This window comes from Lagopus leucura, unplaced genomic scaffold (assembly GCF_019238085.1).
Source record: "Lagopus leucura isolate 7727_CA_CO unplaced genomic scaffold, USGS_WTPT01 Super-Scaffold_100060, whole genome shotgun sequence".
Classification (NCBI taxonomy): Eukaryota; Metazoa; Chordata; class Aves; order Galliformes; family Phasianidae; genus Lagopus; species Lagopus leucura.
Window position 1 is genome coordinate 780,448 of NW_024962306.1, and position 22,600 is coordinate 803,047.

General features: G+C 42.8%; 1 protein-coding gene across 6 annotated transcripts in view; it reads right to left on the minus strand.

Moving 5' to 3' along the window:
* Nucleotides 1-22,600, minus strand: part of PHF20 (PHD finger protein 20) — a 64,439-nt gene that overhangs the window by 19,464 nt on the left and 22,375 nt on the right. For 3 of the 6 annotated variants that reach the window (XM_042886695.1, XM_042886697.1, XM_042886694.1), the window contains 5 exons: nt 22,131-22,307; nt 21,177-21,350; nt 12,375-12,653; nt 5,010-5,192; nt 2,016-2,114 (listed from right to left, as the gene is read on the minus strand). In XM_042886695.1, coding sequence (XP_042742629.1) covers nt 2,016-2,114; nt 5,010-5,192; nt 12,375-12,653; nt 21,177-21,350; nt 22,131-22,307 — 912 coding nt within the window. The remainder of the gene's footprint in view (nt 1-2,015; nt 2,115-5,009; nt 5,193-12,374; nt 12,654-21,176; nt 21,351-22,130; nt 22,308-22,600) is intronic. The other 3 variants (XM_042886696.1, XM_042886698.1, XM_042886699.1) reach the window with 3 other exon arrangements.

Here is a 22,600-nt window from a genome sequence, read left to right on the forward strand (position 1 = left end):
GATGACTGAACAAAACTGAAGCAGTCCAGGAAGTACACTGGTGGAATGGCAGTTAAAATGTGCTGTCCTGGCCTCGCTTTGAAAACTGAAGGAACAAACCACCAAGCCTTTCCTCCTGACTGAGCAGCATAATTTATCCAAGTTCAAAGCATCTCTGATTTTAAAACCAGGTCTTTCTGACTATGGTTTTCTGAGATCCAACAATCTGCTGCATTCAGAAGAACAATTCACCAGGCATCCTAAGAAAGTTTTATTTCGGATACTTTTGCCTAAAAGGAAAAAGTTAGCAGTCCAGCATTTCAAATGAAAACTATATCGAACCCCCTGCCAAGGAGACAGTGCCTTGGAAATCTCCTGCAGCCTTTATGTTGTAACACAGAAGGTAATATGTAACTTGCTTGTCTCTCATAGCAACTGATAAAAATTGAGAATCTGACCCCCCAGAAATATTGCTGGACATTTTATAGGAAGGGAGGGGAGAAAGGTGGGAGGAAGCGTGTCAGCATTGGAAAGTCACTTCTCACTGCTCTGGTGCCAATCACTTGATAGCACTCCAGTTTCAGCACTGGTGGATAAATCAAAGCTCCTCCACTCTTGAGTGCTCTCTGCCTTCTTGACCATGAAGTGTGAAGATCACAGAATGGCCAGGGTTGGAAGGGACCTCAAGGATCATGAAGCTCCAACCCCCTGCCACGTGCAGGGCCACCAACCTCCCCATTTCATAGCAGCCCAGGCTGCCCAGGGCCCCATCCAACCTGGCCTTGAACACCTCCAGGGATGGACGGGGCATCCACAGCCTCTCTGGGCAGCTGTTCCAGCACCTCACCACTCTCTCTGTAAAGAACTTCCCCCTGACATCCAATCTAAATGTCCCCTCCCTCAACGTAAAACCATTTCCCTTGTCCTGCTGTTATCTACCCTTTCCAAGAGTTGGTTTCCCTCCTGTTTGTAGGCTCCCTTTAGGTACTGAAAGACCAATGAGGTCACATTAAGATGTTGCAGATTACTGATGAGATCTGACAAGAACAGATTGGAGATGGCAAACTGACCTAACTGTACTTAGCTACTGAAAAGGTCTTGGCACTGCTCCAAAACTCTCAGAAATGTGATGTGCTGCACTTTTTGTACACTGAAACGGTGAACCTGCAGTTTGCACAAGCTAGGACACAGCACCCAAGAACACAACCAGCCTCCACAGGTACCCAAATCATCTGGTACACACATTGGGGTCTTACAAAGCTTGAGAGAGTCTCGAGAAGCCAACATGCTACATTTCAAAAACCCAAGGAAAGAGGGACAGCAGTTTCTTAGCACCCTTATTTGTGAAGTTATTGTGCAAAGTTCACGAATGAGGACTTGCAGAACACCTCGTATCTGTAGGCACCGTGTAATCAGAAATGTAATACAGTTATTTATTTCAGTGCAATCTAGTCAGTCTACCTGCAGTTCTCTCCCCCATTTATCTCTTGACAGCTTGTCCAAGAAAAATTAGGATGTGACAGGTTTAACAGAGCTCATTATCAGAATCTCTGAAAACGAGCAAAGATTTCAGCAGTCACAAGGCTAACAGTGGAAAAATGAGGACATCAGCATTTTCAAACCCCATCACTTGAACAGAAAGCCTATGACTATCTCTCATATGTCAACGTCTGGTACAAGGGCAACTCAGTAGTGAATCAATGGGTTACCTTCTGTAACTGGGTTAGTCTTGCATACAAGTATACCAGATAATGAAAGGCCAGACTTAGACTAACACATTGAATGCAGAGTTAGATTTGCTCTGTGCCATTATAAGTGCTGTTATCAGCTGTGATGCTGCAGTAACGATGCACCTCAGTCAGGAAATTAATCATCCTGCCAATCACTATTTGAACTTCATTATTTCTTAATGACACGAAATCAGAACTGATAAACGAAGGAGATGGTCTTATCTGTAATGCCATCTCTTAAGAGCATGGAACTGAGTAACAGGCAAAAGATAACAAAGTATTTTGCTCTAAGAAAAAAAACTTTACCAGGCTTAGTTCTCTTTTTCTTTTTTTTCTTCTTCTTTGCCTTGGACCTTCCATAGTCCTTTGATTTTCTTTCTTTGTTCTTCTCATGTTCTTTAGCAGCTGAAATTAGACAACATTCCAATTTAATATTGAAGATGTATACACACCTATTGTACTTACTAATTCTCTTAAAGGTTTCTTCAGTTGACCATGGCCAGTTCACTAGGAAAAAAACCAGCACAAAGCTTACTCATTAGAACTGCCAGCCCCCACAATTGGTCTGTTTGAAGTGCGAGGGTGATTATCCCATAACTAAGTTGCAACAGCATGCAGAAGAAAACAAGTGGACACCAATGCCCCATTTATTAATTATGTAGAAAGGTTGAGCCCTTAGAAATTATTGGGGCACCTGCTATATCCCGCAATTCAAATTTCTAACTGAAAATCTTACTGCTGAACTTTTCAGTTGCTTTGTGACGGAAGTCTGACACAAGAACAAAAACTCAACCCCCCTTTCTCCCAACTCCAGTTCCTTAAATGCTAGGCTTCATAGAAAAACAGAGAACAAAAGATTCAGTTGGCTGTACCTCCCACTCAGTAATGGTGAAAGAACAGAAGGCACAGCCAACTGAACCATCTGCAGTCCACACTATTTTTAAGGGAATAAAAATTAGTTTTTTGAACAATTAGCTGACAGCTTTCAATCAAGCACAGCCACCAAACATGCCTTCAGAGGAATGTTTACATGTTTTGCTGGAGGTAACTGCTGCCAGGCAATGCACACAAGTCTGAGCTACTTCCTGTCACTTGCTTCTCGCTTCTTCCTTTCAAATGTAGTCCTCTGCAGCAGAACGTCTAGATACTTGCATAGTTCCTTAAATTAGTTATCCTAACACTGCCAAGACCACGAGGTGCAACCACAGTGCCATGTGAGAGGATGCCTTCCATCCCTCTCAGAGCACTCAGCTGTCAGGCTGCTCGCCACCCCATCCGGGAAGTCATTTCATTTACTGATCACTGCTATCACAGCAAGCAGCTGAAGACACTCCTGTCAGAAATGCTCTCCTAGGCCTAACGTCTAGGAACCCGACTCAGGACACAGAACACCACCAGAGTGTTACACTACCCCCGCAGTACGCTGTTAGTAACCTCCTAACTCACAACACAGGGCTGTGCTGCTGTGGCACAAGCAGCCCACCTTGAGAACCAGAATCCTCAGTGACGTTTGGGTGATTACCAGCTGTGATGAAACACACAGGAGACAAAACATCAGCATCTCCTCAAAAGAGCTGCCAGTTTTTATGACCCCTTCCCTTCAGGCCTTGCAAAGGCCTGTAAGTTTGCTGCTCGTGTTCCTCATTTTCATGTTATTAACGAGGGCTGTTGAAGCTGCACACTGCCAGCAGCCATGGACAGCAGCCTGCCATGCAGAGCCCAGGTTTGGCAGAGCTGAAAACAAACTTGATATCTCTCCTGTTACCCTTTACGCGTGGAGATTCTAGAGGAAGAAGTTCTTACGTGTGCCCCAACAAAGCTTCCGGCTGCACCTGGCTTCCCTTCGTCCCAACACTCCTATTTTTCCACAGCCTGGGAATCCCTGGGCACCATTTCCTTCTTGCAGCTTATATACAGATATGCAAGTAACTCTCCTCGTTTTATTCTTCCAGGAGAAGGACAATAACTGAGATCAACGCAGTAAGGAACATTCTGCATCCTTCTACTTGGAAATGGAAGGCTGCATGGTCAGATCGCCTGATCTGTTTCAAGGCAACAAGAGGGCAAGCTATGCTTCTTCAATCACTCAACACATCAGCTGTAACTGTGACAAAACAAATGCTCCTCAGTCTCATACTTATTCCCCTTGAGCTAGCCAGTATGGTCTTAAAAAAAAAACTGAAAAAAAAATCCAAATATTTGTGTATTTTGCCCCAAGTCATTTCCTGTAAACACATTCAAGTCTAATGAACTCTCACTGGAATACGACCCAACAAGGCAGCTACCTGGCTAGTTAGAAACAGCTTCTCAGACTTGCAAGACCAAAAAGAAATGCAAACTGTATTACATAATCATACAAATTCATCACCATCACATTTTGTTTATAAAAGGAATTTTTGCCAGAAGAATAAAAAATCTTAACCCCTTTTAATTTCCTTGAGTGGTAAGAGACTAACGAGGATCAGGATGAGCATTCTCTCACAGCCCACCAACACCACAGGGAAAGGCCCAGCTCATCTCTACAGGCCATACTCTCAAATAAGGAACACCCAACGGAATCAGACCAATGATAACAGCTTTCTTAAACAAAGATCTGTTACAAATGAGGTGAACTACGCACAGGTTCTTTCATCTCTCTCACAGTGGCTCAAATTGTCGCTACAAATCTGAAATAAAACAGTGCTGTAAGAAATCTGATGGTATGTAGGAAATTATTCTCATGTGTCTGCATGGCCGTTATCCACCTGCATTACAGCAGATTTAGGATAAACAGGGCTCACCCCGTACCACTGAACAGAGGTGAAGTGCTATCACCCAGACATTTCTTCAAGCACAGAATACAGACTATCTGAAAAGATCAAAGTGAATTTATATCAGAAGAATTATGATAGATTAAGTAATTTCTGAAGAGTTATTATTAAGTTCATGCATCTCAAAAAGTTCAAGACTGCTTAAAATACATAATGCTTTGGACAACCAAGGGTATCTTTCAATAAGCAAACAGGCATGAAAGTGTTCTCACTCACTTTAAAGTATTTCTGTATTTTTATATATTGAAAATATTAAGCACCATACCCAGGAACATTTAAACCCAACGAGTACAGCAAAAAGATGTCTGAGTTTTGCTGTATTGATTCTTCATTTGAAACCACGACAAAGAAACGGTGAAAAATACCACTTATAGTTCACACCACAGACTCAAAAAATCAACACTTTAAAGGAAGGTATGCAAAATGCTTTATATTTGTATACCAGCTCCTAACAATGCTTGTGAGTTCATTTTGAACTAAAACCGCGCACCATTTTCACCTCTTGGTTTCTGCTGAGGTTTCCGGAGCGATCTCACTACGTGGTTCTCCTTGGTTTGCCCTCTAACAGAGTATCGGTGACTATTTAATGCATTTACAGCAGTAGAAGTTCTTCTCTTTTCTATTTTTTCACCTCTATACGAGGTACTCCTCAGGGCTACGTGTAGAGGAGCATCTACAAAGAGAATAAAGATGAGGTCCAAACTTTAAATACTTTCAAAACGGAACTCTCCTCCCCCAGCAGCAGCCCTGGCTGGCCCTACAGAGCACCTCCAAGGAGATGCACTGCTCAACTCAGTCCCAGCAACGTGACCCAGCTTCAAGCAGAAGCTGATTTAAAGACTAAGACCTGTAAGTTTTTTGTTTTTTTTTTGTCGCTGTCACTTCTTTTTTAAATAAAAAAGAAAGCACAAAGAAACAGTGAATGTAAATGTATCCCTAGAGCTTTATTCTTTCAGAAATAGTGTGGCACTGAAGAAAGACGGAAGAGAAACAGTTTGGATCAGCAACGCTGTAGTCAGATGACAGTTGCTTCTAAAAGAGAAGAAAGAGCTCCTGTGGATGGAAATAGAGGAACCACAGCCTGCTCTCAAGTGTGCTTTGTAACGAGCAGATAGAAGAGGCATAGGAGCTCCATGCACCTGAGGAAGAGCAGTTTTAAGTACATACCACCCAAAAACAAGTTTTTCAGCCAGGAGAAATGCAAGAACTCAGAATTGCTACCTAAAACTCATAAAATCATGAAATATACAGACATGACTTCGACAGAAAATAGAACTGCAGATGAAGTTAAATTATTTAGCTCTCATTTAGCAAGCCCCTTGAGGCAGTGAACAGCAAGCAATTCTTTCTAATGAAGGACTCCTCGACAGAAGATGGCAGCTGAAACTGATAAAAGCAAAGGCTGCATGGCATGTAGGGTGGACAGAATAAAAAGTACTTTACAACTCTGAAGCATGAACTCACATCTCTCTGTCAATCAGATCCAGTAGCCAGGCTGACAGAACACTGATTTTTGTCAAGAATGTATGATTCTAACATCATAAGGATCTCAAAACTTCAGTGGACACTAAAGGCACCCTTCTTCATGTCTGAAGACGTACACATCAACAGGTTTCTCACTTGGAAGCCTTTAAGTCAGCAGTAGCTGAGGATGGAGTCCAAGTCAGCATACTTAGGAGATGGGAAATCAAGTGCACCATCCTGACCAACATTTCAAGTTCAGTGGGGCACACTGAGCCATCTTGTTCTGACCCTTTCAGAATCAGGTGGATCCCTTCAGACCAAAGGAACTCTAAATCCAGCAATGAGGCCATCAGATGTTTTTTTCCCTAGTTTTCCATAACGAAGCTGCATTAGAACTTCACGAATAAATACAGTAAAAAGGATCGGTTCATAATAATTTTAGTTACTTGCTGATTACTCTTCAGACATTTGCTGTAGTACTTTACATCAGCCACAAGAGAAGGCAGAAAAGATACAAAAAGCTCAAGTTTCCTATACAAGACCACGATAAAGGTGGCTTTCATCCAGTCTGGCAGCTCACTGCTGCCTTTCCCTGGGCGCGTACTGAAATTGAGAGCTGCAAGACCTTACAAAATAGCTCTTTTTCCCCCTCCCACAAAGAACTGTTAAAACCAGAAATGAATACTCCTTGGTGAGACACAAAGTGACTTTACATTTTCAAAAGGACCAACGTCTCCTACAGGAACAAGTTTAATGCAGTGTAAGTCCATCTCTATGCTAGGAGGACTTGCCACTAATGGTAATCACTTCTGGGGACTTTCACAATTAGTGGACTGGACACAACAACTGTCGGAGGAGGAAGAAATCTTTTCCCGTGGTACACAGTAGCTGAAAACAACAAAAACAACAAGATTAAGGTATTTCTTAAAATATTTGGGACACCAGTGTCCTAGCAGACATTCTGCAAAGCAGAAATGTGTCAGCACACGGTGACAAGATGTGTAAACAAGTCGGATAAGCATTCCTGGTTATCCACCATCCTGCCTGCTTTGAATTCCAGAATTATTTACAGAATAGCATCTCACAGAACTTAAAAATCCCATTAGAAAAATACCTACAAGGTATTTCTCCTCTCCCAGCAGTCCAACTGTATTTCATAAGCCACCATTGGAACTATGCTATGGCCATCTTGATCCCACCAGCTCCCCAAAATGCTTCCTGCAGGCTCACAGCCACGTACAGAGTCTCCAGGTGGAACAAGGCCTGTTTTACACCCATGAGGCTGTTTAGCTTTGTAAGAGTGAAAGTGCAGGAATTTTTTTTCTGTTTAAGAACATGTTGCATCTTTTACAATGCACAAAGGTTACTCCATTTCTGTAATATTTTCCAGCCACCAGTGATACGTTTTTGGAAGGGACCCAAGATACTCAATCACATGCCAGGTACCTTGCTGCAGTAGTAGTTATTAAATACATTTTGGATTGTTTTTGTTTGTTTTGGAAGTGTACAGTCTAAACTTGCAGCACAAGACCTAAATTTTTAAGCATTCCAATAATGGAGTCTTTTCTCCTCTCAGAACACTTTTAAACATCACTAACATGAAGCAGGTCAATTTCTAAATTAGGCCCCAAAAGAATGAAAAGCAACTGTAATGACCACAACTAATTTTATTTATGAACGTGCACGTTCCCCAGCCTCTTTCTCAGCAGGACCTGCAGTGTGCTATGCCCTCTGTGCTCCTTGCCCCCTGAGCCAGCCTTCACTACTGTAGAACATTTCCATCTCCATTTTCTTCCTGTCACAGAAATCCTGATGAAGAAAAGCTGAGAGCACACAACACACCTCATAAGTAACTTCTCTGTCAAGTACTTGTTCCTGCACTCCGCTGAGGTTACCAAGCAACACAAGCCTGTACTGTAGGCTGTAGTAAAATGGAGAACTGTGCTCAACCATCTCAGCCATGCAGAAACCGTGGCGACTAGCCAGATAGAGCATCCAGAGGAACTTAAACCTGAACATGTCAAAACTCAGTGACAGGCAATGCAGTAGCCTTCTGTCCAAAGGAACACAGATGTCAGGTCCCAGTTATGAAGATAATTCAACCTTCACAGGAATCAAAAAGATTTAACTCCAATTGCTGTCTGTTGTACAGTGCTCACCATCAGCAGCTATGAAATCACGTGCTGAGAATATCCTTTGTATTTTCAAGAAGGGAAGGCCTCTTACCTTGACTTACACTAAGGAATTTGACACACAGTCCACAAACCACATGCAGTATCTTGAGATAAGCCACAGGCTGACTGGCAATTCTACAGAACACAGGCTGCTAACGCAGCTCCTCACCTCCTCCGGGGACAACAAACCCTGTGTTCGTAGCAGCCCTGTGTACCTTCTTGCACCAAGCCAAGGGGTAACCGCCCCAACGCACCACCCTGAAACCCACTGAGCTGAGAGCCATCGGACCACACGCTAACAGCCACCAGGTGACAGCGAACACCTTGGCTAAGTTCAAGCCAGCAAAGCAAGCGTGCCACCCTGCAGCCTCTGCACACGTGGTTATGATCACTAAGCAAACAAAGGTATGCGTTTCTGACATTAAGGATGCTTTTCTAACAGTGAGGGCACATACAAAAATTCAAGCCCTCTGACAAAATGCACGTTTTCTTTCCCGTAAGCATCACCAAAGGACTCATCAGCAGGAGAGATTTTCTGTGGTCCCTGAAATACAAATTGCACGTCCCCCGATTTCTTTTGTTCCTCATGGCAAGGACAGCAGCAGGGCCAACACTGGTAGCAACTTGCCAGACTCAGGCTCCATGTATACTCTAACCCCCCAAACAACAGCCCCGTGTTGCAAGGTATTTTTGAATTCTCCAAACCAGTTTAACCTCACAAAGAGCAAGACTCCTCTGCAGAGCTGAGCCGTGTCTTGGGAATATGAAGGTAAGGTTACCTTCATAGGCAGCTGGTGAAGTCCCTGCCAGTACGACTGTCAGGCTGAGGGAAGTATGAAGCCTGTCAGCACCGAGTGCTTATTAACAGAACTACGAGTACTGCAGCCAACTCTGAGGTTTCAGCGGCATTTCTCTGCACACAAAGTGCCCCGCTTGTTCACACGTGAGGCGAGGCCCAGCAGCTGCTCGAGCACTGAAGTCTGCCACAAGTTGACTTGCAGGCTTCAGAAAATTTGTTCAGCACCCCCCGGCAGAAGGGCAGGAACCAAGCTCTGATGAGCCTCCAAATCCCTTTAAGTGGTCCAAGTCAGAACATGACAAACCTTCCCAAAAACCCTGAGTGGGTACTTCACATACAACAGGATGCCCACACAGAGCTGAAGAAAGCTGCCATCTTCAGAGGAAACAACTTACATCAAATGTTTGCAGGATGCAAACATGTTTTATCAATTGTGAAACGTCAGTGATTTTGCAAAGGAAAAAGTTGTGACTATAAAGAGAGAAAAAAAAAGTATTTTACCATAAAGTATACAGACATGGAAAATGGTTCCACTCCTTTCTTTCACTATATCAATCACCATCACCAAGCAACTCTGCCCCAAAATTTAGCAGACAATACACAACATTCAATTTTGAGGTGACAAATTTGAGAGAACGTCTCAACTTGAATCATCAAAATTCTAAGGCATCTTCCTTCTAAGACAAACTTTAAGAAGCAATGTTAAAGCCCTGCCCAAAAATCTTATATGCTGTTGCACGAGCTTAAAACATTTCGTAGAGATCTTGATTTTCCTCTGAAACTAAGGAGTTGCATCTGTTTCTATATTATACCTGCAGAGGTGCAAAGCAACTTAAAAATTGAGGGCAGAAATACCTGCAGCTCCTATATTCCAGGGAGACCCCAAACCAGCTGCCTCACTGTCTGCACAGAATGGTTCTTTCAGGAAAGACCAAATAGGAGCAGTCCTCGGAGTTGAGCATTACAGCACTGGGGAGGAGTTTTCATCATGATGATCTCGTATTTCCCGATAAAGAAAGGTAGCATTGCTTAGAAGCATTCAGGAGCCATTCAGGTCTGTATCATTCTGATCAGGCAAGGACAATTTAAAATAGCAGCTAAGCAGCTTTCTTTCACTTCCATTAAATGGAGTTGGACTCAGTGATTCCTGCGGGTCCCTTCTGATGCAGGATATTCTATGATGCTATGAAAAGCCACTGCAAAATTTAGAGAGGTATCTGTCAAATTTGGCACAGCCAAGGTAAGCTCCTGCCTGAGAAGGAAGACAGACAGGACAAGTATTTCCACATCAGTCTTTCTAGCCACATTAATCTTTTGAAGCCAGTTCCCAATTGTACAATTTACTACAGTTTAAATGCTGAAATTTCAGAATCTCTACTTAAGTATAAAGAAATTAGAATCTGATTTGTTCCTTCTTGCATCCCACAGCACGGTCTTCCTATTTGGGTAATTACTAACAGAAATGATGCTTGGAAAAAGAACACAACATGAAACAGTACGAGTCTGTAAGTCCCATTAACTCCATTTTAGAATTTGTGGTACAGGATAAATCCCAAGAGTTAAGAAAAAGTTCAACAAAATACAAACAACTAAGTAATCAGGCACTGTAATACAAATGCAGAACGATGACATCCCTTTTCCACATCAAGGAAAAGCTTCTGTGCCTCTGCAACAGCCAGCTTTGATAGCAAGCATGAAATTCTACCCTTTCCACCTTGACTCACTATTCACCAGCTGTCAGCACAGCCAAGAAGCTACCTGCAGGGATATGCTAGGAAGCACACACATGGGTTACAAGTATCCACTCACCATAGAGGAAAGAAAGGAGTGGAGACTTAAAGAAGTAATGCTATAAACAATTACCTGCCAGTGCTGCCAAGATGATGTCATCACATCAACAGGACATACTTTGAGGAAAGGAGTAATGAAAAGGTCAAGATCTTGAGCCACAAGTCAGTTCATTCAAGACAATCAGCGGGGAACTACTTTTTAAACTGAACTAGTTGCATAGCATCTCCAAAAGCAGAACAGAAGCCTGCTATGAAAACAAAGCAGAAGCCTGTTCCGATCAGCGCGGTGCCACCTGCTCTCCTCACTGCTCTCGTCCAGCTCCGCTTCCACAGGCAGTGAAGTTACATACCAGCTGCATTCCAAGTAACAGACAGAAGCTGGCACATTCTAACACAGCTAAAGAAAAGGCACCTCTAAGTAATAAAATCTCACGCCTTTGCATTATTTGAAATCACAGAAGCACCCCAGGTAAAGCAGTTTATTTGCTGTAGCAGTACGTTCAGCTACACTGTTTTGTTAGGAACCAGCACTAATGTCTCAAGTGAAAAAAGGTTTGCTGGGTGCATTAGGAAAGGCAGACATGAAACTATGTAAAGCAAGATACATTCTGCTACATTGTGCTGGTACCTCAGTGAACAACTTGAAAGATTCTGAAATCCTTAATTATACAGAACAACATGAAAGATCAAAATTTTTGAGGAAAATATAACAACACTTACAAGGACCAGAGAATTTGGCAAAGAGAAAGGTGGATTTTACAAAACAGGGTCAGTCAGAAGACAAGAGAGAGGTAATACTCATAGATCCAGGACACCAGGTGAAACCTGCCCACAAGAGCAGCCTGGACACACGATCAGTACCCACACCAGTACACAGGGGCACCACGACTGTCACTCTGATGTATTCAATACACCAGGAACAAAGAACTTCAAAGAATGGAACAGAGAAGAAGAAATGACATTATTCTGAAGACTGCAAAGCAGTTACAACTGAAGAAGAGTTCTGATTTTCCTCCCTTCCAATGGCTACACTGAGGTCTTCCATTTCCACTACCCACCAGGTGCAGAAGTATCTTTCAAGAACAGCTGTAGCAACTGCACTTGTTGAACACTAGGATTTCTTTCACAGGTCCAGCAAAACCGCCAGCAGACTTCTACACTAGCACATAAGTATAATCTTGAGAAAGGACTAGGAAATGTGAAGAGCAAAGTGAGAAGCAAGAGAAGTTGAGTTATCCGGACTGTTACCTCAGTACAAGAAAGGACAGAAGAAGTCTTCCAGCAATACTAGTTAGGCTTTTGACACAGACAGAAGGAAAAAAGGACCAGAAAGTCAAGGGATAGTAGTTCTGAAAAAAGAACAGATTTAATACATGAGAAAGCTGTTACGAAGAAATAAGACAGGCTGCACAGTCACCTCATCACAGAACTCCATCAGTATTTCTAGATGAGGCAATTTCTTCAGTTTTCTCTTCTCTAAAACTGAATGTTTAGAGATATCATCATGCTTCTCCACAACGAAATATGCAAGCTGCAGCCATAAGAAGACTCTTCCAGCCCAAAAGAAAATTGTTTTCCACCCTGTCCTGCTTGCTGCTGTTAAAGAAAAAAATCAGCAAGATACTTACACAATGAACCAGCTGCGCTCCGTCCTCTTTTTGACCTTTCTTGGTTAGCTTTCTCAGAAGCCAAAGAAGCTCTGGTTTGAATGTGCCTTTTTACCGGGTTCTGCTGTGATTCTGCAGACTTGTCCACTCCATGAAAATATTTCATGTGATAATGCAATAACTTGGCTTTGCGGAATGATTTTGAACAGTCCACGAACTTGCATTTAAACTTGTGGTCTTGATCAACGGTTGCAGCTTTTTTTGATGCAAGAAAATCTGATCTCCTAAAAGGTTTTGTTACTGTAAGAACAAAACAGATAAATTCCCCGATGCATTTGCTACCTTTAACAAATGGCTTCCTATATTACAAAACAAAAGTTAAGAAATGAGCATGCATTCAAACAAGTCAGCTGTGAAATGCTAACAACGAAATTTTTAGGCTGTCTGCTGTTACGGCTAAGAGAAAACTTGCCCTTGCTGTACTCCTAAATCATCTGTCACAGTGCTTTAATGAGTCACTCAGCACCCTCACTGTGCTGTACACAGCACTATTACAGACACAAGACAGAATTACAGAGAGACTGCTTATTTCTGTCAGAATGCTGAGCATTACGTTCTATCTAGCACGTCATTTAGCTGTGCACATCTTTGGCCAAGGCATTTTCCGAGGAAAACACTTATGCTTCTTTGCTTACAGCTCTTCTGCTGCCTCCTTGCTGGATGCTTTGTCTGATCTTCCAGGCCTGATTACTTCCAAGCACAACAGAACAGTAAGCAGCACGTCAGAAGGACACTACTCAAGTTAAAACCCACTAACTTCTCAAGTAGCAATGAGAGAAAAAAGTTCCAGGATTTCAGAAACTTCTCATGTTTTTGCTACGAAATACACAAACGAGACATTGTCACCAGGATCTGCATCTGATAGACACAGGGGAAGTAGAAATTTGGAAGCACAGATAGAAACAATTTGAGTAATCACTCATCACTAGTATACACATTGCTTCAAACCAGAACCGCAGCTAGAGGACAATGCAGCAGTATAACAGGAGCTGTCATGTCTACAGAACAGTTACAAATACAATTTTTCCATTTCTTTTGTCAGCACTAAAACGTTTCCATTCTGACACGTGCTATCAAACTAAAAGAGTTAAGAAGCAGCATTAAAAGTTATCACCCAGCACAAGCAGAAGTGATGCAACTGGAAGACACGCAGTGCATTAATTAAAACTAGCACATTATATTAAAAGTAGCTGGAAACAGCACAAGAGGACCCAAAACACTGACAAAAGCAGTAAAGGCTTTCTACTAGCACACATATGCAGCAGTGGATTGAAGGCAGGGTTAAAGATAGCATCAGCACAGTTTTGATATAAGAAAACAGCACAGCTTGTTTAGAAATTTTTAGCAGGCAGCAACAAAAATGGTGAATTCTACTGCACTACAGACACAAAGGTTATGTAGAAGCATTCTAGGAAACAGCATCTGACGCGTGCTCAGTTTAAGTACTATCTTATGAAAAAGAAACAAAACTTGAAGTCGTTCATAGAGAACAGCTAACGGTTCTGTGGAAGCTGATACACAGGGAAGGACTAAGAGACACACATTGAATTGGTTAAAAGAATGAAGAAAACAGTAAAAATGAGAACACCTGCTTTCAGGAGTTTCCCAGGGAGAACAGCAAGGAGTAAAGGAACAGTTTTGGCACCACTGCATTAAGAACATCCTGACAGGGAAACTGCTTCAAGCAATGGGGGTAGTGACTTAGGAACAAATGTGGATAACTGGTTAGCAGAATGACAGTTTGCTAGCACCAAGATGTGAATACACTGCACATCATCAGAATTTGCATTCTTAAAGAATCAAGCATTACAGGACCAGCTGATGGAATGGAAATGGCTGGTGGATTCAGTGAAGGAAAATCCAGAAAGGTTCTCTGGGACAATGAAAGATAATTTGCTTCAACTTAACTGGCATGAGGATGGGGAAACCTAACTACAGCAGAAAGGGGCAGTGGGGCCCAAGGATTTATTGGGCAAGGACTCTGAAGATGACAAGGAAAGCTGTTACACATCACAGAGCTACCACGATGAAGCCTTGCCCCTGCTCTTTTACCCAAGCTTGGAGCACTTTCCTTCCACTGAGATGGACAAATTCTTGAGCAGACACAAGGAACAGCTTCTAAATGATCAGCTACAAGTTAGAAGAGGAGCGCAGGATCGTATCAGTTTAGCAACAAGGAGTTAGCAAACACATGGGAGAGGGGGAAGGAAAGAAGAGGAAAAATTCATTGCAACGTGCCAAAGGAATCCAGTTAGAGGAACAGAAAGCACAGACAAACACAAAAAGTTCAGAATAAAGCTCAGTTATTACCACTGCCGCTGCATTTGGGGGCATATTCCTTCTCTACAAATAAAGGCAATAGAATTCCTGCTGCCAGGAAACAGTCTGAAGCTGATGCACAACTCTGCCACCCAGGAGAGCCTCGGGGAGCCTGTGCTCCCAGCTAAACGCCAGCGGAAGCTCTGTCATTACACCAACACGTGAAGGGGAGAAACTTCCACCCTTACACACATTTGAATTTTCTGCTGGAGGAACATAGCCAAACATAGCACCAAAGCCAGTTTCTATAGCAAGAATCATAGTTTTTCTTTATTGGCACCAGATTTTCAGGCACTTGTCCTTCCAGAGTAAGCAAACTGAATGTACTGTTTTCTCTGAGTACAAAGAAATCTCACAGACCTCCCACCCACTATTTCTTTCAACTCTAAAACCAAAACTAAAAATCCTTACCTGGCACTCAACTGCTACACTACTAATCACACAAACTCAAGGTCAAAGCACAGCACCTCTTAACTCTCACTGCAAAGACAAAAACATCCATTCACCATTCACTTCAGCAGTCTACTTCACCTCTCTTGTGCTGCACTATCCAAAGGACATGAACTTCCAGTTCAGAACAAATTTAACACTAAGTTTACAGTAGAACATCAGCATATAGAAGCTTCTGAATCCCCTACCCGTGCCTGCTCCCTCCCCTCCCCCAAATTCCCTGTTTTGATTGACTCCAGTTGGGACAGCGATGCTCAGCAGCAGCACAGCACCTTGATTTAAGGTCTGCCAGTCCTGGGAACCTTCTGCAAGGCACTGGTGATCCATCCCAGAATGCCACCAGTGCACTGAATATTTAGCACTTGCCTCCTGGTTCAAAGATCTTCACAAACAGCTGCAATTTAAACTGATGACACTTCAAGTTTCTATTGCCTGCCCTCCCAAGAGAGCAAACTAAAATTGAACTATTTCCTCACCTACTGTTCAACAAAACAGATCATGTCTCTCTAGAACACAGCATCCACCGCTTCCATCTGCCATTTTCAAGGTTGTTCAGTTTGTTACCATCACCCTTCCTGAACTGCAGACACAAGATTTACCTATTCTGTAGGTAATGGTACCCGTGAACCGCAGACCTGCACAGCAATGGGAAAACTCACCTCTGACATTTTGACCTGCTTACAGAAAAGCGAAGCTGGGCACAGTCACCCTCAGAATCACACGAACCACTCTGGAGCTTCCTTGGGGGTACAACATCCAGTCCCACGTCAGTCTACACCTCAATTACAACCTCACCCCTTGCCCAGCTGCTATCACCTATCCCATGCTCTGGATCCCTGCACCAGCAGACTAACTTCCTTCTGAAACCTTCAGCTCACCAACTGTTGCTGCTCTGAATCTTAGTGCTCACACTACATTTTTTCTCATCTTCCTAAAAATCAGTCTTCCAAGACATCAATTGTGAAACAAAAACCCACCTTGCCCAATTGCTGTTCTCAACCTATTTTAAACTGGAAAAAAAAGCATTTGGGCACCTCCAGAATATCCAGATACCACTCAACTACAGGAAGTACAGAAAACAGAAGACGGTTACACTAAATGCCAAGCATCAATAATTGCAGCTCATCACACACATAGTGTTCTCATTTTTGAGCCCAAAGCATTTTTTGGCATTGCAAGACAGTATTTCATGTAATCCTCCACTTAACATATTCTCCCTGTGCTGGCGCTAAATTTGTTGGATTCCTACAATGCCCCAGAAGCTTGCAGGTGCCTGGTGGACCCTATGCCAACCTCGACACAGAGGGTAGAGCAGCAAGGTGGCCTTAAAGGCTTTACTTGCACTTGGACAGGTTTAACAAACACTGTTTCCAGATCAGTGTATATCTGTAAGCAAGTTTAGGTCTGCAATGTGAGATGGATACATACAACATACTTAGGCTTAATACTGTGACTCAGCCGTGGAGCAGTGGAGCCTACCTAGGAAAGCCGCAGGACACACAGCTGCTCTCTCAAACTGGACACAAGTATTTTCAGCTTCTCTGTAACTGAAACCCAAAGCCAAAAGTGACAAAATCAGAAAAGCACAAGGCAAATCAAATCCTTAATGCATGTCTATGCAAATAAAAAGGCATCTTAAATTCTGGGAAACACGACAACCATTCTGTGGAAAGCCAAGGCAGCTCACCCCAGAAGTCAAATCAGTTTGCAAGAGCAAAGCCACACCAACAGCTGCAGAGTGCCTGTAAGCCCGTTCCCAGATACACGAAGCAGCGCTTTACCTGGCTGTAAGAGCTCGCCTACAGGCTGCCAGCCCCTTACTTGAAGCGTGACTTGATTTAACTAAATCCTAAGCCACCAATTCTAGTCCCTAAACAGTAGGGGAGCCAAAAAAACCAGCAGAATAGGATTTTTATTGCCTACTGCATATAATTAAATTAATCAGGATTTTGAGGAAAAGTCTAAAGAAGGAAATTCACCTGTGGCAAACGGAGCTATGCTGTCCTGCAAGAACACATCACCTCTTAAAACATAAGCAGGTAAACACTACAAACTGCATCTGCTGGTACAGGTGATTGGAATTGCTACATCTTGAACCCTCTGCCGATCGGTGAAGGGGCAAACACCTCTAAATAGTGCTTTTACCCTTATAAACTGCTATAACAACCTTGCTCATCCCATACACCGTGAGTGTTGTAGCAGGGTCTGCCACTCACACAGAACCAACACTAACTCCACACATGAGGGTCACTCCGTTGTTTTGTAGTATTTTCTTAAAGGAAGAGAATCAGCTCCCATCAAACTCCAATCAAGAGCTGAAGGCAAGAAACAGTACAGAGTTACGAAGTTGCACTACTGTAAGTTATCCTTCACCTGAATTCCCACACTTTGCTCTGTGGGAACCACACACATAACAGATACTCCGTTTTGTGTTTTTCCCCCAACACATCAGTGTTCTGACAACATGCTTTCTTTCCAAGCCCCGGAACTCTTGAACACAGCTGCTGGTCTGAGGACATAACAGCTTGACATTCACAGAATCACAGAATCACCCGGGTTGGAAGGGACCCCAAGGATCATGTAGTTCCAACCCCCCTGCCTAGCAGGGCCACCAAACATACACATTCAGATCAGGTTGCCCAGGACCCCGTCCAACCTGGCCTTAAACACGTCCAAGGACGGGGCATCCACAACTTCCCTGGGCAGCCCGTTCCAGGGCCTAACCACTCTCCTAGTAAAGAACTTCCCCCTAACATCCAACCTAAATCTTCCCTCCTTCAACTTAAAACCATTTCCCCTAGTCCTGCTGTTATCAGCCCTTTTGAAGAGTTTACTCCCCTCCTGGGTGTAGGTTCCCTTCAGGTATTGATAGGCTGCAATGAGGTCGCCCCACAGCCTTCTCTTCTCCAGGCTGAACAAGCCCAACTCCCTCAGCCTGTCCTCATAGGGGAGGTGCTCCAGCCCCCTGATCATCTTAGTCGCCCTCCTCTGGACCCTTTCCAAAATCTCAATGTCTTTCTTGTACTGAGGGCTCCACACCTGGACACAGTACTCCAGATGGGGCCTCACAAGAGCCGAGTAGAGAGGGACAATCACCTCCCTGTCCCTGCTGGCCACCCCTCTCCTGATGGAGCCCAGGATCCCATTTGCCTTTCGAGCTGCCAGAGCGCACTGCTGGCTCATATTCAGTCTCTCGTCCATCAGGACCCCCAGGTCCTTCTCTGCCGAGCAGATTCATTCAACTTTATTATATTCAACTATAAGCCTTCTGGGAGACGGCTCTCTTGCTCCTCCATCATCACCCAATGCAGTAAGCTGACCCAGCCAACAGCCCCCAGCACCAGTTATTTTCATGGCTGCACGTTCTTCAGCAGCTCTCCAGAACACACAGAGCTGGAAGTGTGCGGAGATGTTTCTGGAGCCATGGCACATCTCTGACACGTTGCTGCTCACACAGGGAGAAAGCCAAGCACTTCTGTTCCCCCACCAGGCAGGTACCTGCAGTGCAACGTACCCACACAACGCCAACAGTGAGCCCAATGAACCCGATGGAGCACAGCTCTGCTCTGTAACAACAGATCTACCCACAGCAGGATCCAGGGATTTCATCATTTCAAAATTATTGTATCTACAAACCACTTTAATAACATTTTAAGAATTAGTTTAAAAATAGAAACCTAAGGTTTTTGTTTTTTTGTTTTTGTTTTTACAGCAGCATATGGTAACAGCCTTTACACCCTTAGCAAGTTTCTCAGTAAAAACACTCAATTCCCCTATTTTTTAATGTCCTCCCATTAGCATGTCTGGTGCTTCTAACATTAAGTGAGAAGACTTAAATTAACCAGAACAAAACTGTTCAGAAAGGTGGATTTTCAGGCACCCCCACCAGTCCTGAGCCTTGGGCCAACATTCAGCATGAGCATGTACTCTTGAACAGACTAGAATCCAGCTCACTCAAGTGCAGTATCAAAGTGTGCAATACTGGAGGCCTTGGGTACTCATGTGAACCAGAAGTTATGTTATCACAGCCTTGCTTCTTGCACCCAATGAAGTCAGCTCATTATTTGCTCACATCACCTGAATTGCACTGGCATGAGTCACACATTCCCCTGGAATTCTCACCAGTTTAAACCCAAACTGCAGGTGCTCAGGAATACAGAGAATAAAAAAAAAAAAGGAAAGTTGTAGTAATGGCAAAAAATGTCCAATGAAATCACAGACTCTTGAACTCTCAGCAGTCCAGTTGCACACCAGCATTACCCTGGAGTCCTACCCCATTTACCTGCAGCCAAAGGTCAGGTTCTCTAAAGATCAAACCGTAAGACTGAAGTATCACTATAGAGTTTCAAATGTACAAATCAAATAATTTCTCCACTTCCTACTCAACAAAACACAATCAAGGTGATTGTAAATTGCATCCATGAATTCAAGCTGACCATAAATATGCAAATCATAGAAGAAAAACCTGCTACTGTTTAACTTAAATCCCTAAATCTGTCAAGGAAATCCTTTAAGGCCATTCACAAAGGGGAAGAGACTCCCCACTTAGCAACAAATACACACTGTTTTTTTTTTTTTTTTTTTTTTTTTTTTTTGTTTTGTTTTGTTTTTTTAAACACAATGAAGACCACTTCATCCATTTATTTTTTCAGTTACCAGACATGGCTTGCTGCCACCCAACACACGCAGCTCTCACTAAACCAGCCCTGAACTCAGATCCAAGAGAACTTTGCAGAAGAAAGAAATCATCTCTGCAGATGTGCACACAGCTATGACAACAGCCCAGTTTTAATACTTCTTGGATCTTCTAATTATTGAAGTTAAGACACTGCAAAACTCTACAGAAAGCGACATGAGTATCAATCAGAAAACAGAAGCCCTTGGCAAGAGGCATTTTTTAAAACCGCATCTGACCACAGCACTCTGTGCTTACACATGGTGGCACCAAGCAGAGCAGTGCCAACAGGTACCAACTGATACACACAGTTACAATGCAGACCTATGCATCATCACACTGGTTAAGAGGAAAAGCAAAGATCAAAAGAGCTTTAACTCTTAAATAGCAAAGGGCTGCTGACACATCAAACCTGAGAATGGAGAAGTTACTTCTCCTCACTACAGACCATCTTGCAATTGTTAGCAGGGGCACAGGGAGAGGGCATTTCATCTGCACAGTTACACCAAGGCGGGTGAATGAGGACATGTGCAAGCAGGAGAAAAGCTAGAAGAACAGAATCAGGAGGAAAGCCAACATGCAGAGGTTACTCTAGCATTGCTAAGCAACCCTAAATCCCTACAAATGGTCTGCTCCATCTAATTGAAAGCCTTCCTGATAGGGCACACACAAGGGAATTTGTAGTTCAAGTTTCCCTACTTAGCTGCAGACAAAAGTACTGAAGCTACAAAAAATAAATCACATTCAGGCTTAGCCTACTGTCTCCACAGGAACTTTTAATGTGAAGAAGACAGATAAGTACACTCCTCCATCTGAGAGGAAACAACAGAAATTACACTTCACTGCTTATTTCATGTCTGCACAAAAAAAATCCAAATATTCTAGGGCTTAAGTATGACAGATGACAAAACATCAGGGCAGAGAAACGCACGGCTGATATTCCCAGTCATCACTGCTCTGACACACCTGCAGCACAGCAACAGAAACTGATCTTTTAACATGTTACTCTGACCTAACCCTGAATGACAAAAATACCCTGAAAGCAACTATTTTTATTAACATCACCAAATCCACGTGTTAAAATATGAAACCCAGACATTTTGAAAGTATGATTTCTGCTTTTTGGAAGATTCCTGTCAACCTGTAAAGCTTTCTCAAGATCTAAACTGAATGCATAAGGAGTAAAAATTTTCATTTTCACCTGTGGTTTGCATTACAAGAAAGCATAATTCATGAGTCACACTGAAAAGCATGAAGCACCTGGCAGCAGTCGGCTCAAGAAAAGTGTTAATATTAAGATGCAAAATGAAAAATTGAACCTGTAGCAGCAGCAGGTTCTTCAGTTCTGACAGTAACAGAGGAAGACTCAGTGTCTTCAATGTTTTCTTCTTGTAAACTGGCATCCGTACTGAGTACCGTGCTATGGGATGTGTTTCCAGGAGATGCTTGTTCACCAAAGCTTTGGTCAGATTCAACAGGAACTTCTAACTGGACTAGAAGGGAGGAAAAGTTCTGATTGAGTAAAATGCACACAGAAGAATGTTCCAGAATAGCAATGCGTGTGGTCATCATGTTAAAGACAAACATCCATCCATATTCAGACTGCTTGCTGTTGTATTAACACAGAACTAACACTGTACAGTACAGCTCCCTCTATTTACCCTCTAAATTTCAGAGGGTTAAAAAAATCAAATCAAAAACCATACAGGCTACAAGCTCATTATAGACAAGTGGGATAGGTCTACTCACACCATTACCAGAGCTCCCAAAAGGGAAAGGCAGGGAAGCACACAGAACTGTCATCTCCCAGCAGTTCAAGAAAAAAAACAAAACAAAAAACCATCTTCTTCAGTGCTTTTAGTGTTCAACAGGAAGGTTAAACTTCAGATTCAGTACACAAATAATTTCTTGAATCAAAAGGAAGTTAAAAATGACTTCATTTTCCCAAAGGTAACCCACATCTCTTCAACTTTTCCCTCCAAGTCTTTTGACAACCTGTGGAGCTCTCTCTCAAAGCAGCTGAGATCAGCCACTCATCCTCCTACTGAAAAAGCACCATAGACATAAAGTAAGTAACAGGGTTACTGACAGAGAGGGATTCAAAAGCAAAACCATTTAAGGTTGCAGAGATCGAAACAAGCTCTCCTTGAGTTTACTCTGCATGGCCACTGAAATCAGGTTTTAACTGCAAGTTACAAAAGTGAGAGTAGCACTCGCAACAACCAAGACTTGCACAGCACCATAAATTCAGAGTACATCAGGAAGCTGCTTACCCTTCTCAGACTCCTTTGGGTTAGACTCCGTGCCTTTCAAAGTCTGAACTTCTGCTGAAGTTGTGACATGATCCGTATTTAAAATCTCATGGCTAACACCAGACGAGAGTCTTGAAGATCGCCTCCTGGTCTGGTCTTTTTCATGGTTATCTGAGGAGTTCTTCAATTTTTCCTGAGCTAGAACAGAGAAATCTGCTGCTACTGTGAAGGCACAGGATTGCTGAGTAACTGAGGAGCCAACTTCAAAGCTTTCCCTCCCAGTGACATTTTGAAGTAGTTTTATAGGGCTCAGTTTAACAGCAAAAGCTAAACATCCATGGTGGATAGACTTCTCTCTAAAAGTTACAGCGATACAAACAGTCAAATAAGGAGAAGAAAAATATTACAAGCCTCACTAATTACTTTTGATAACAAATTTAAAATAATGATTTTTCTTTATTTAACAATTTTTGTTTTGAGGTTTTGTAACC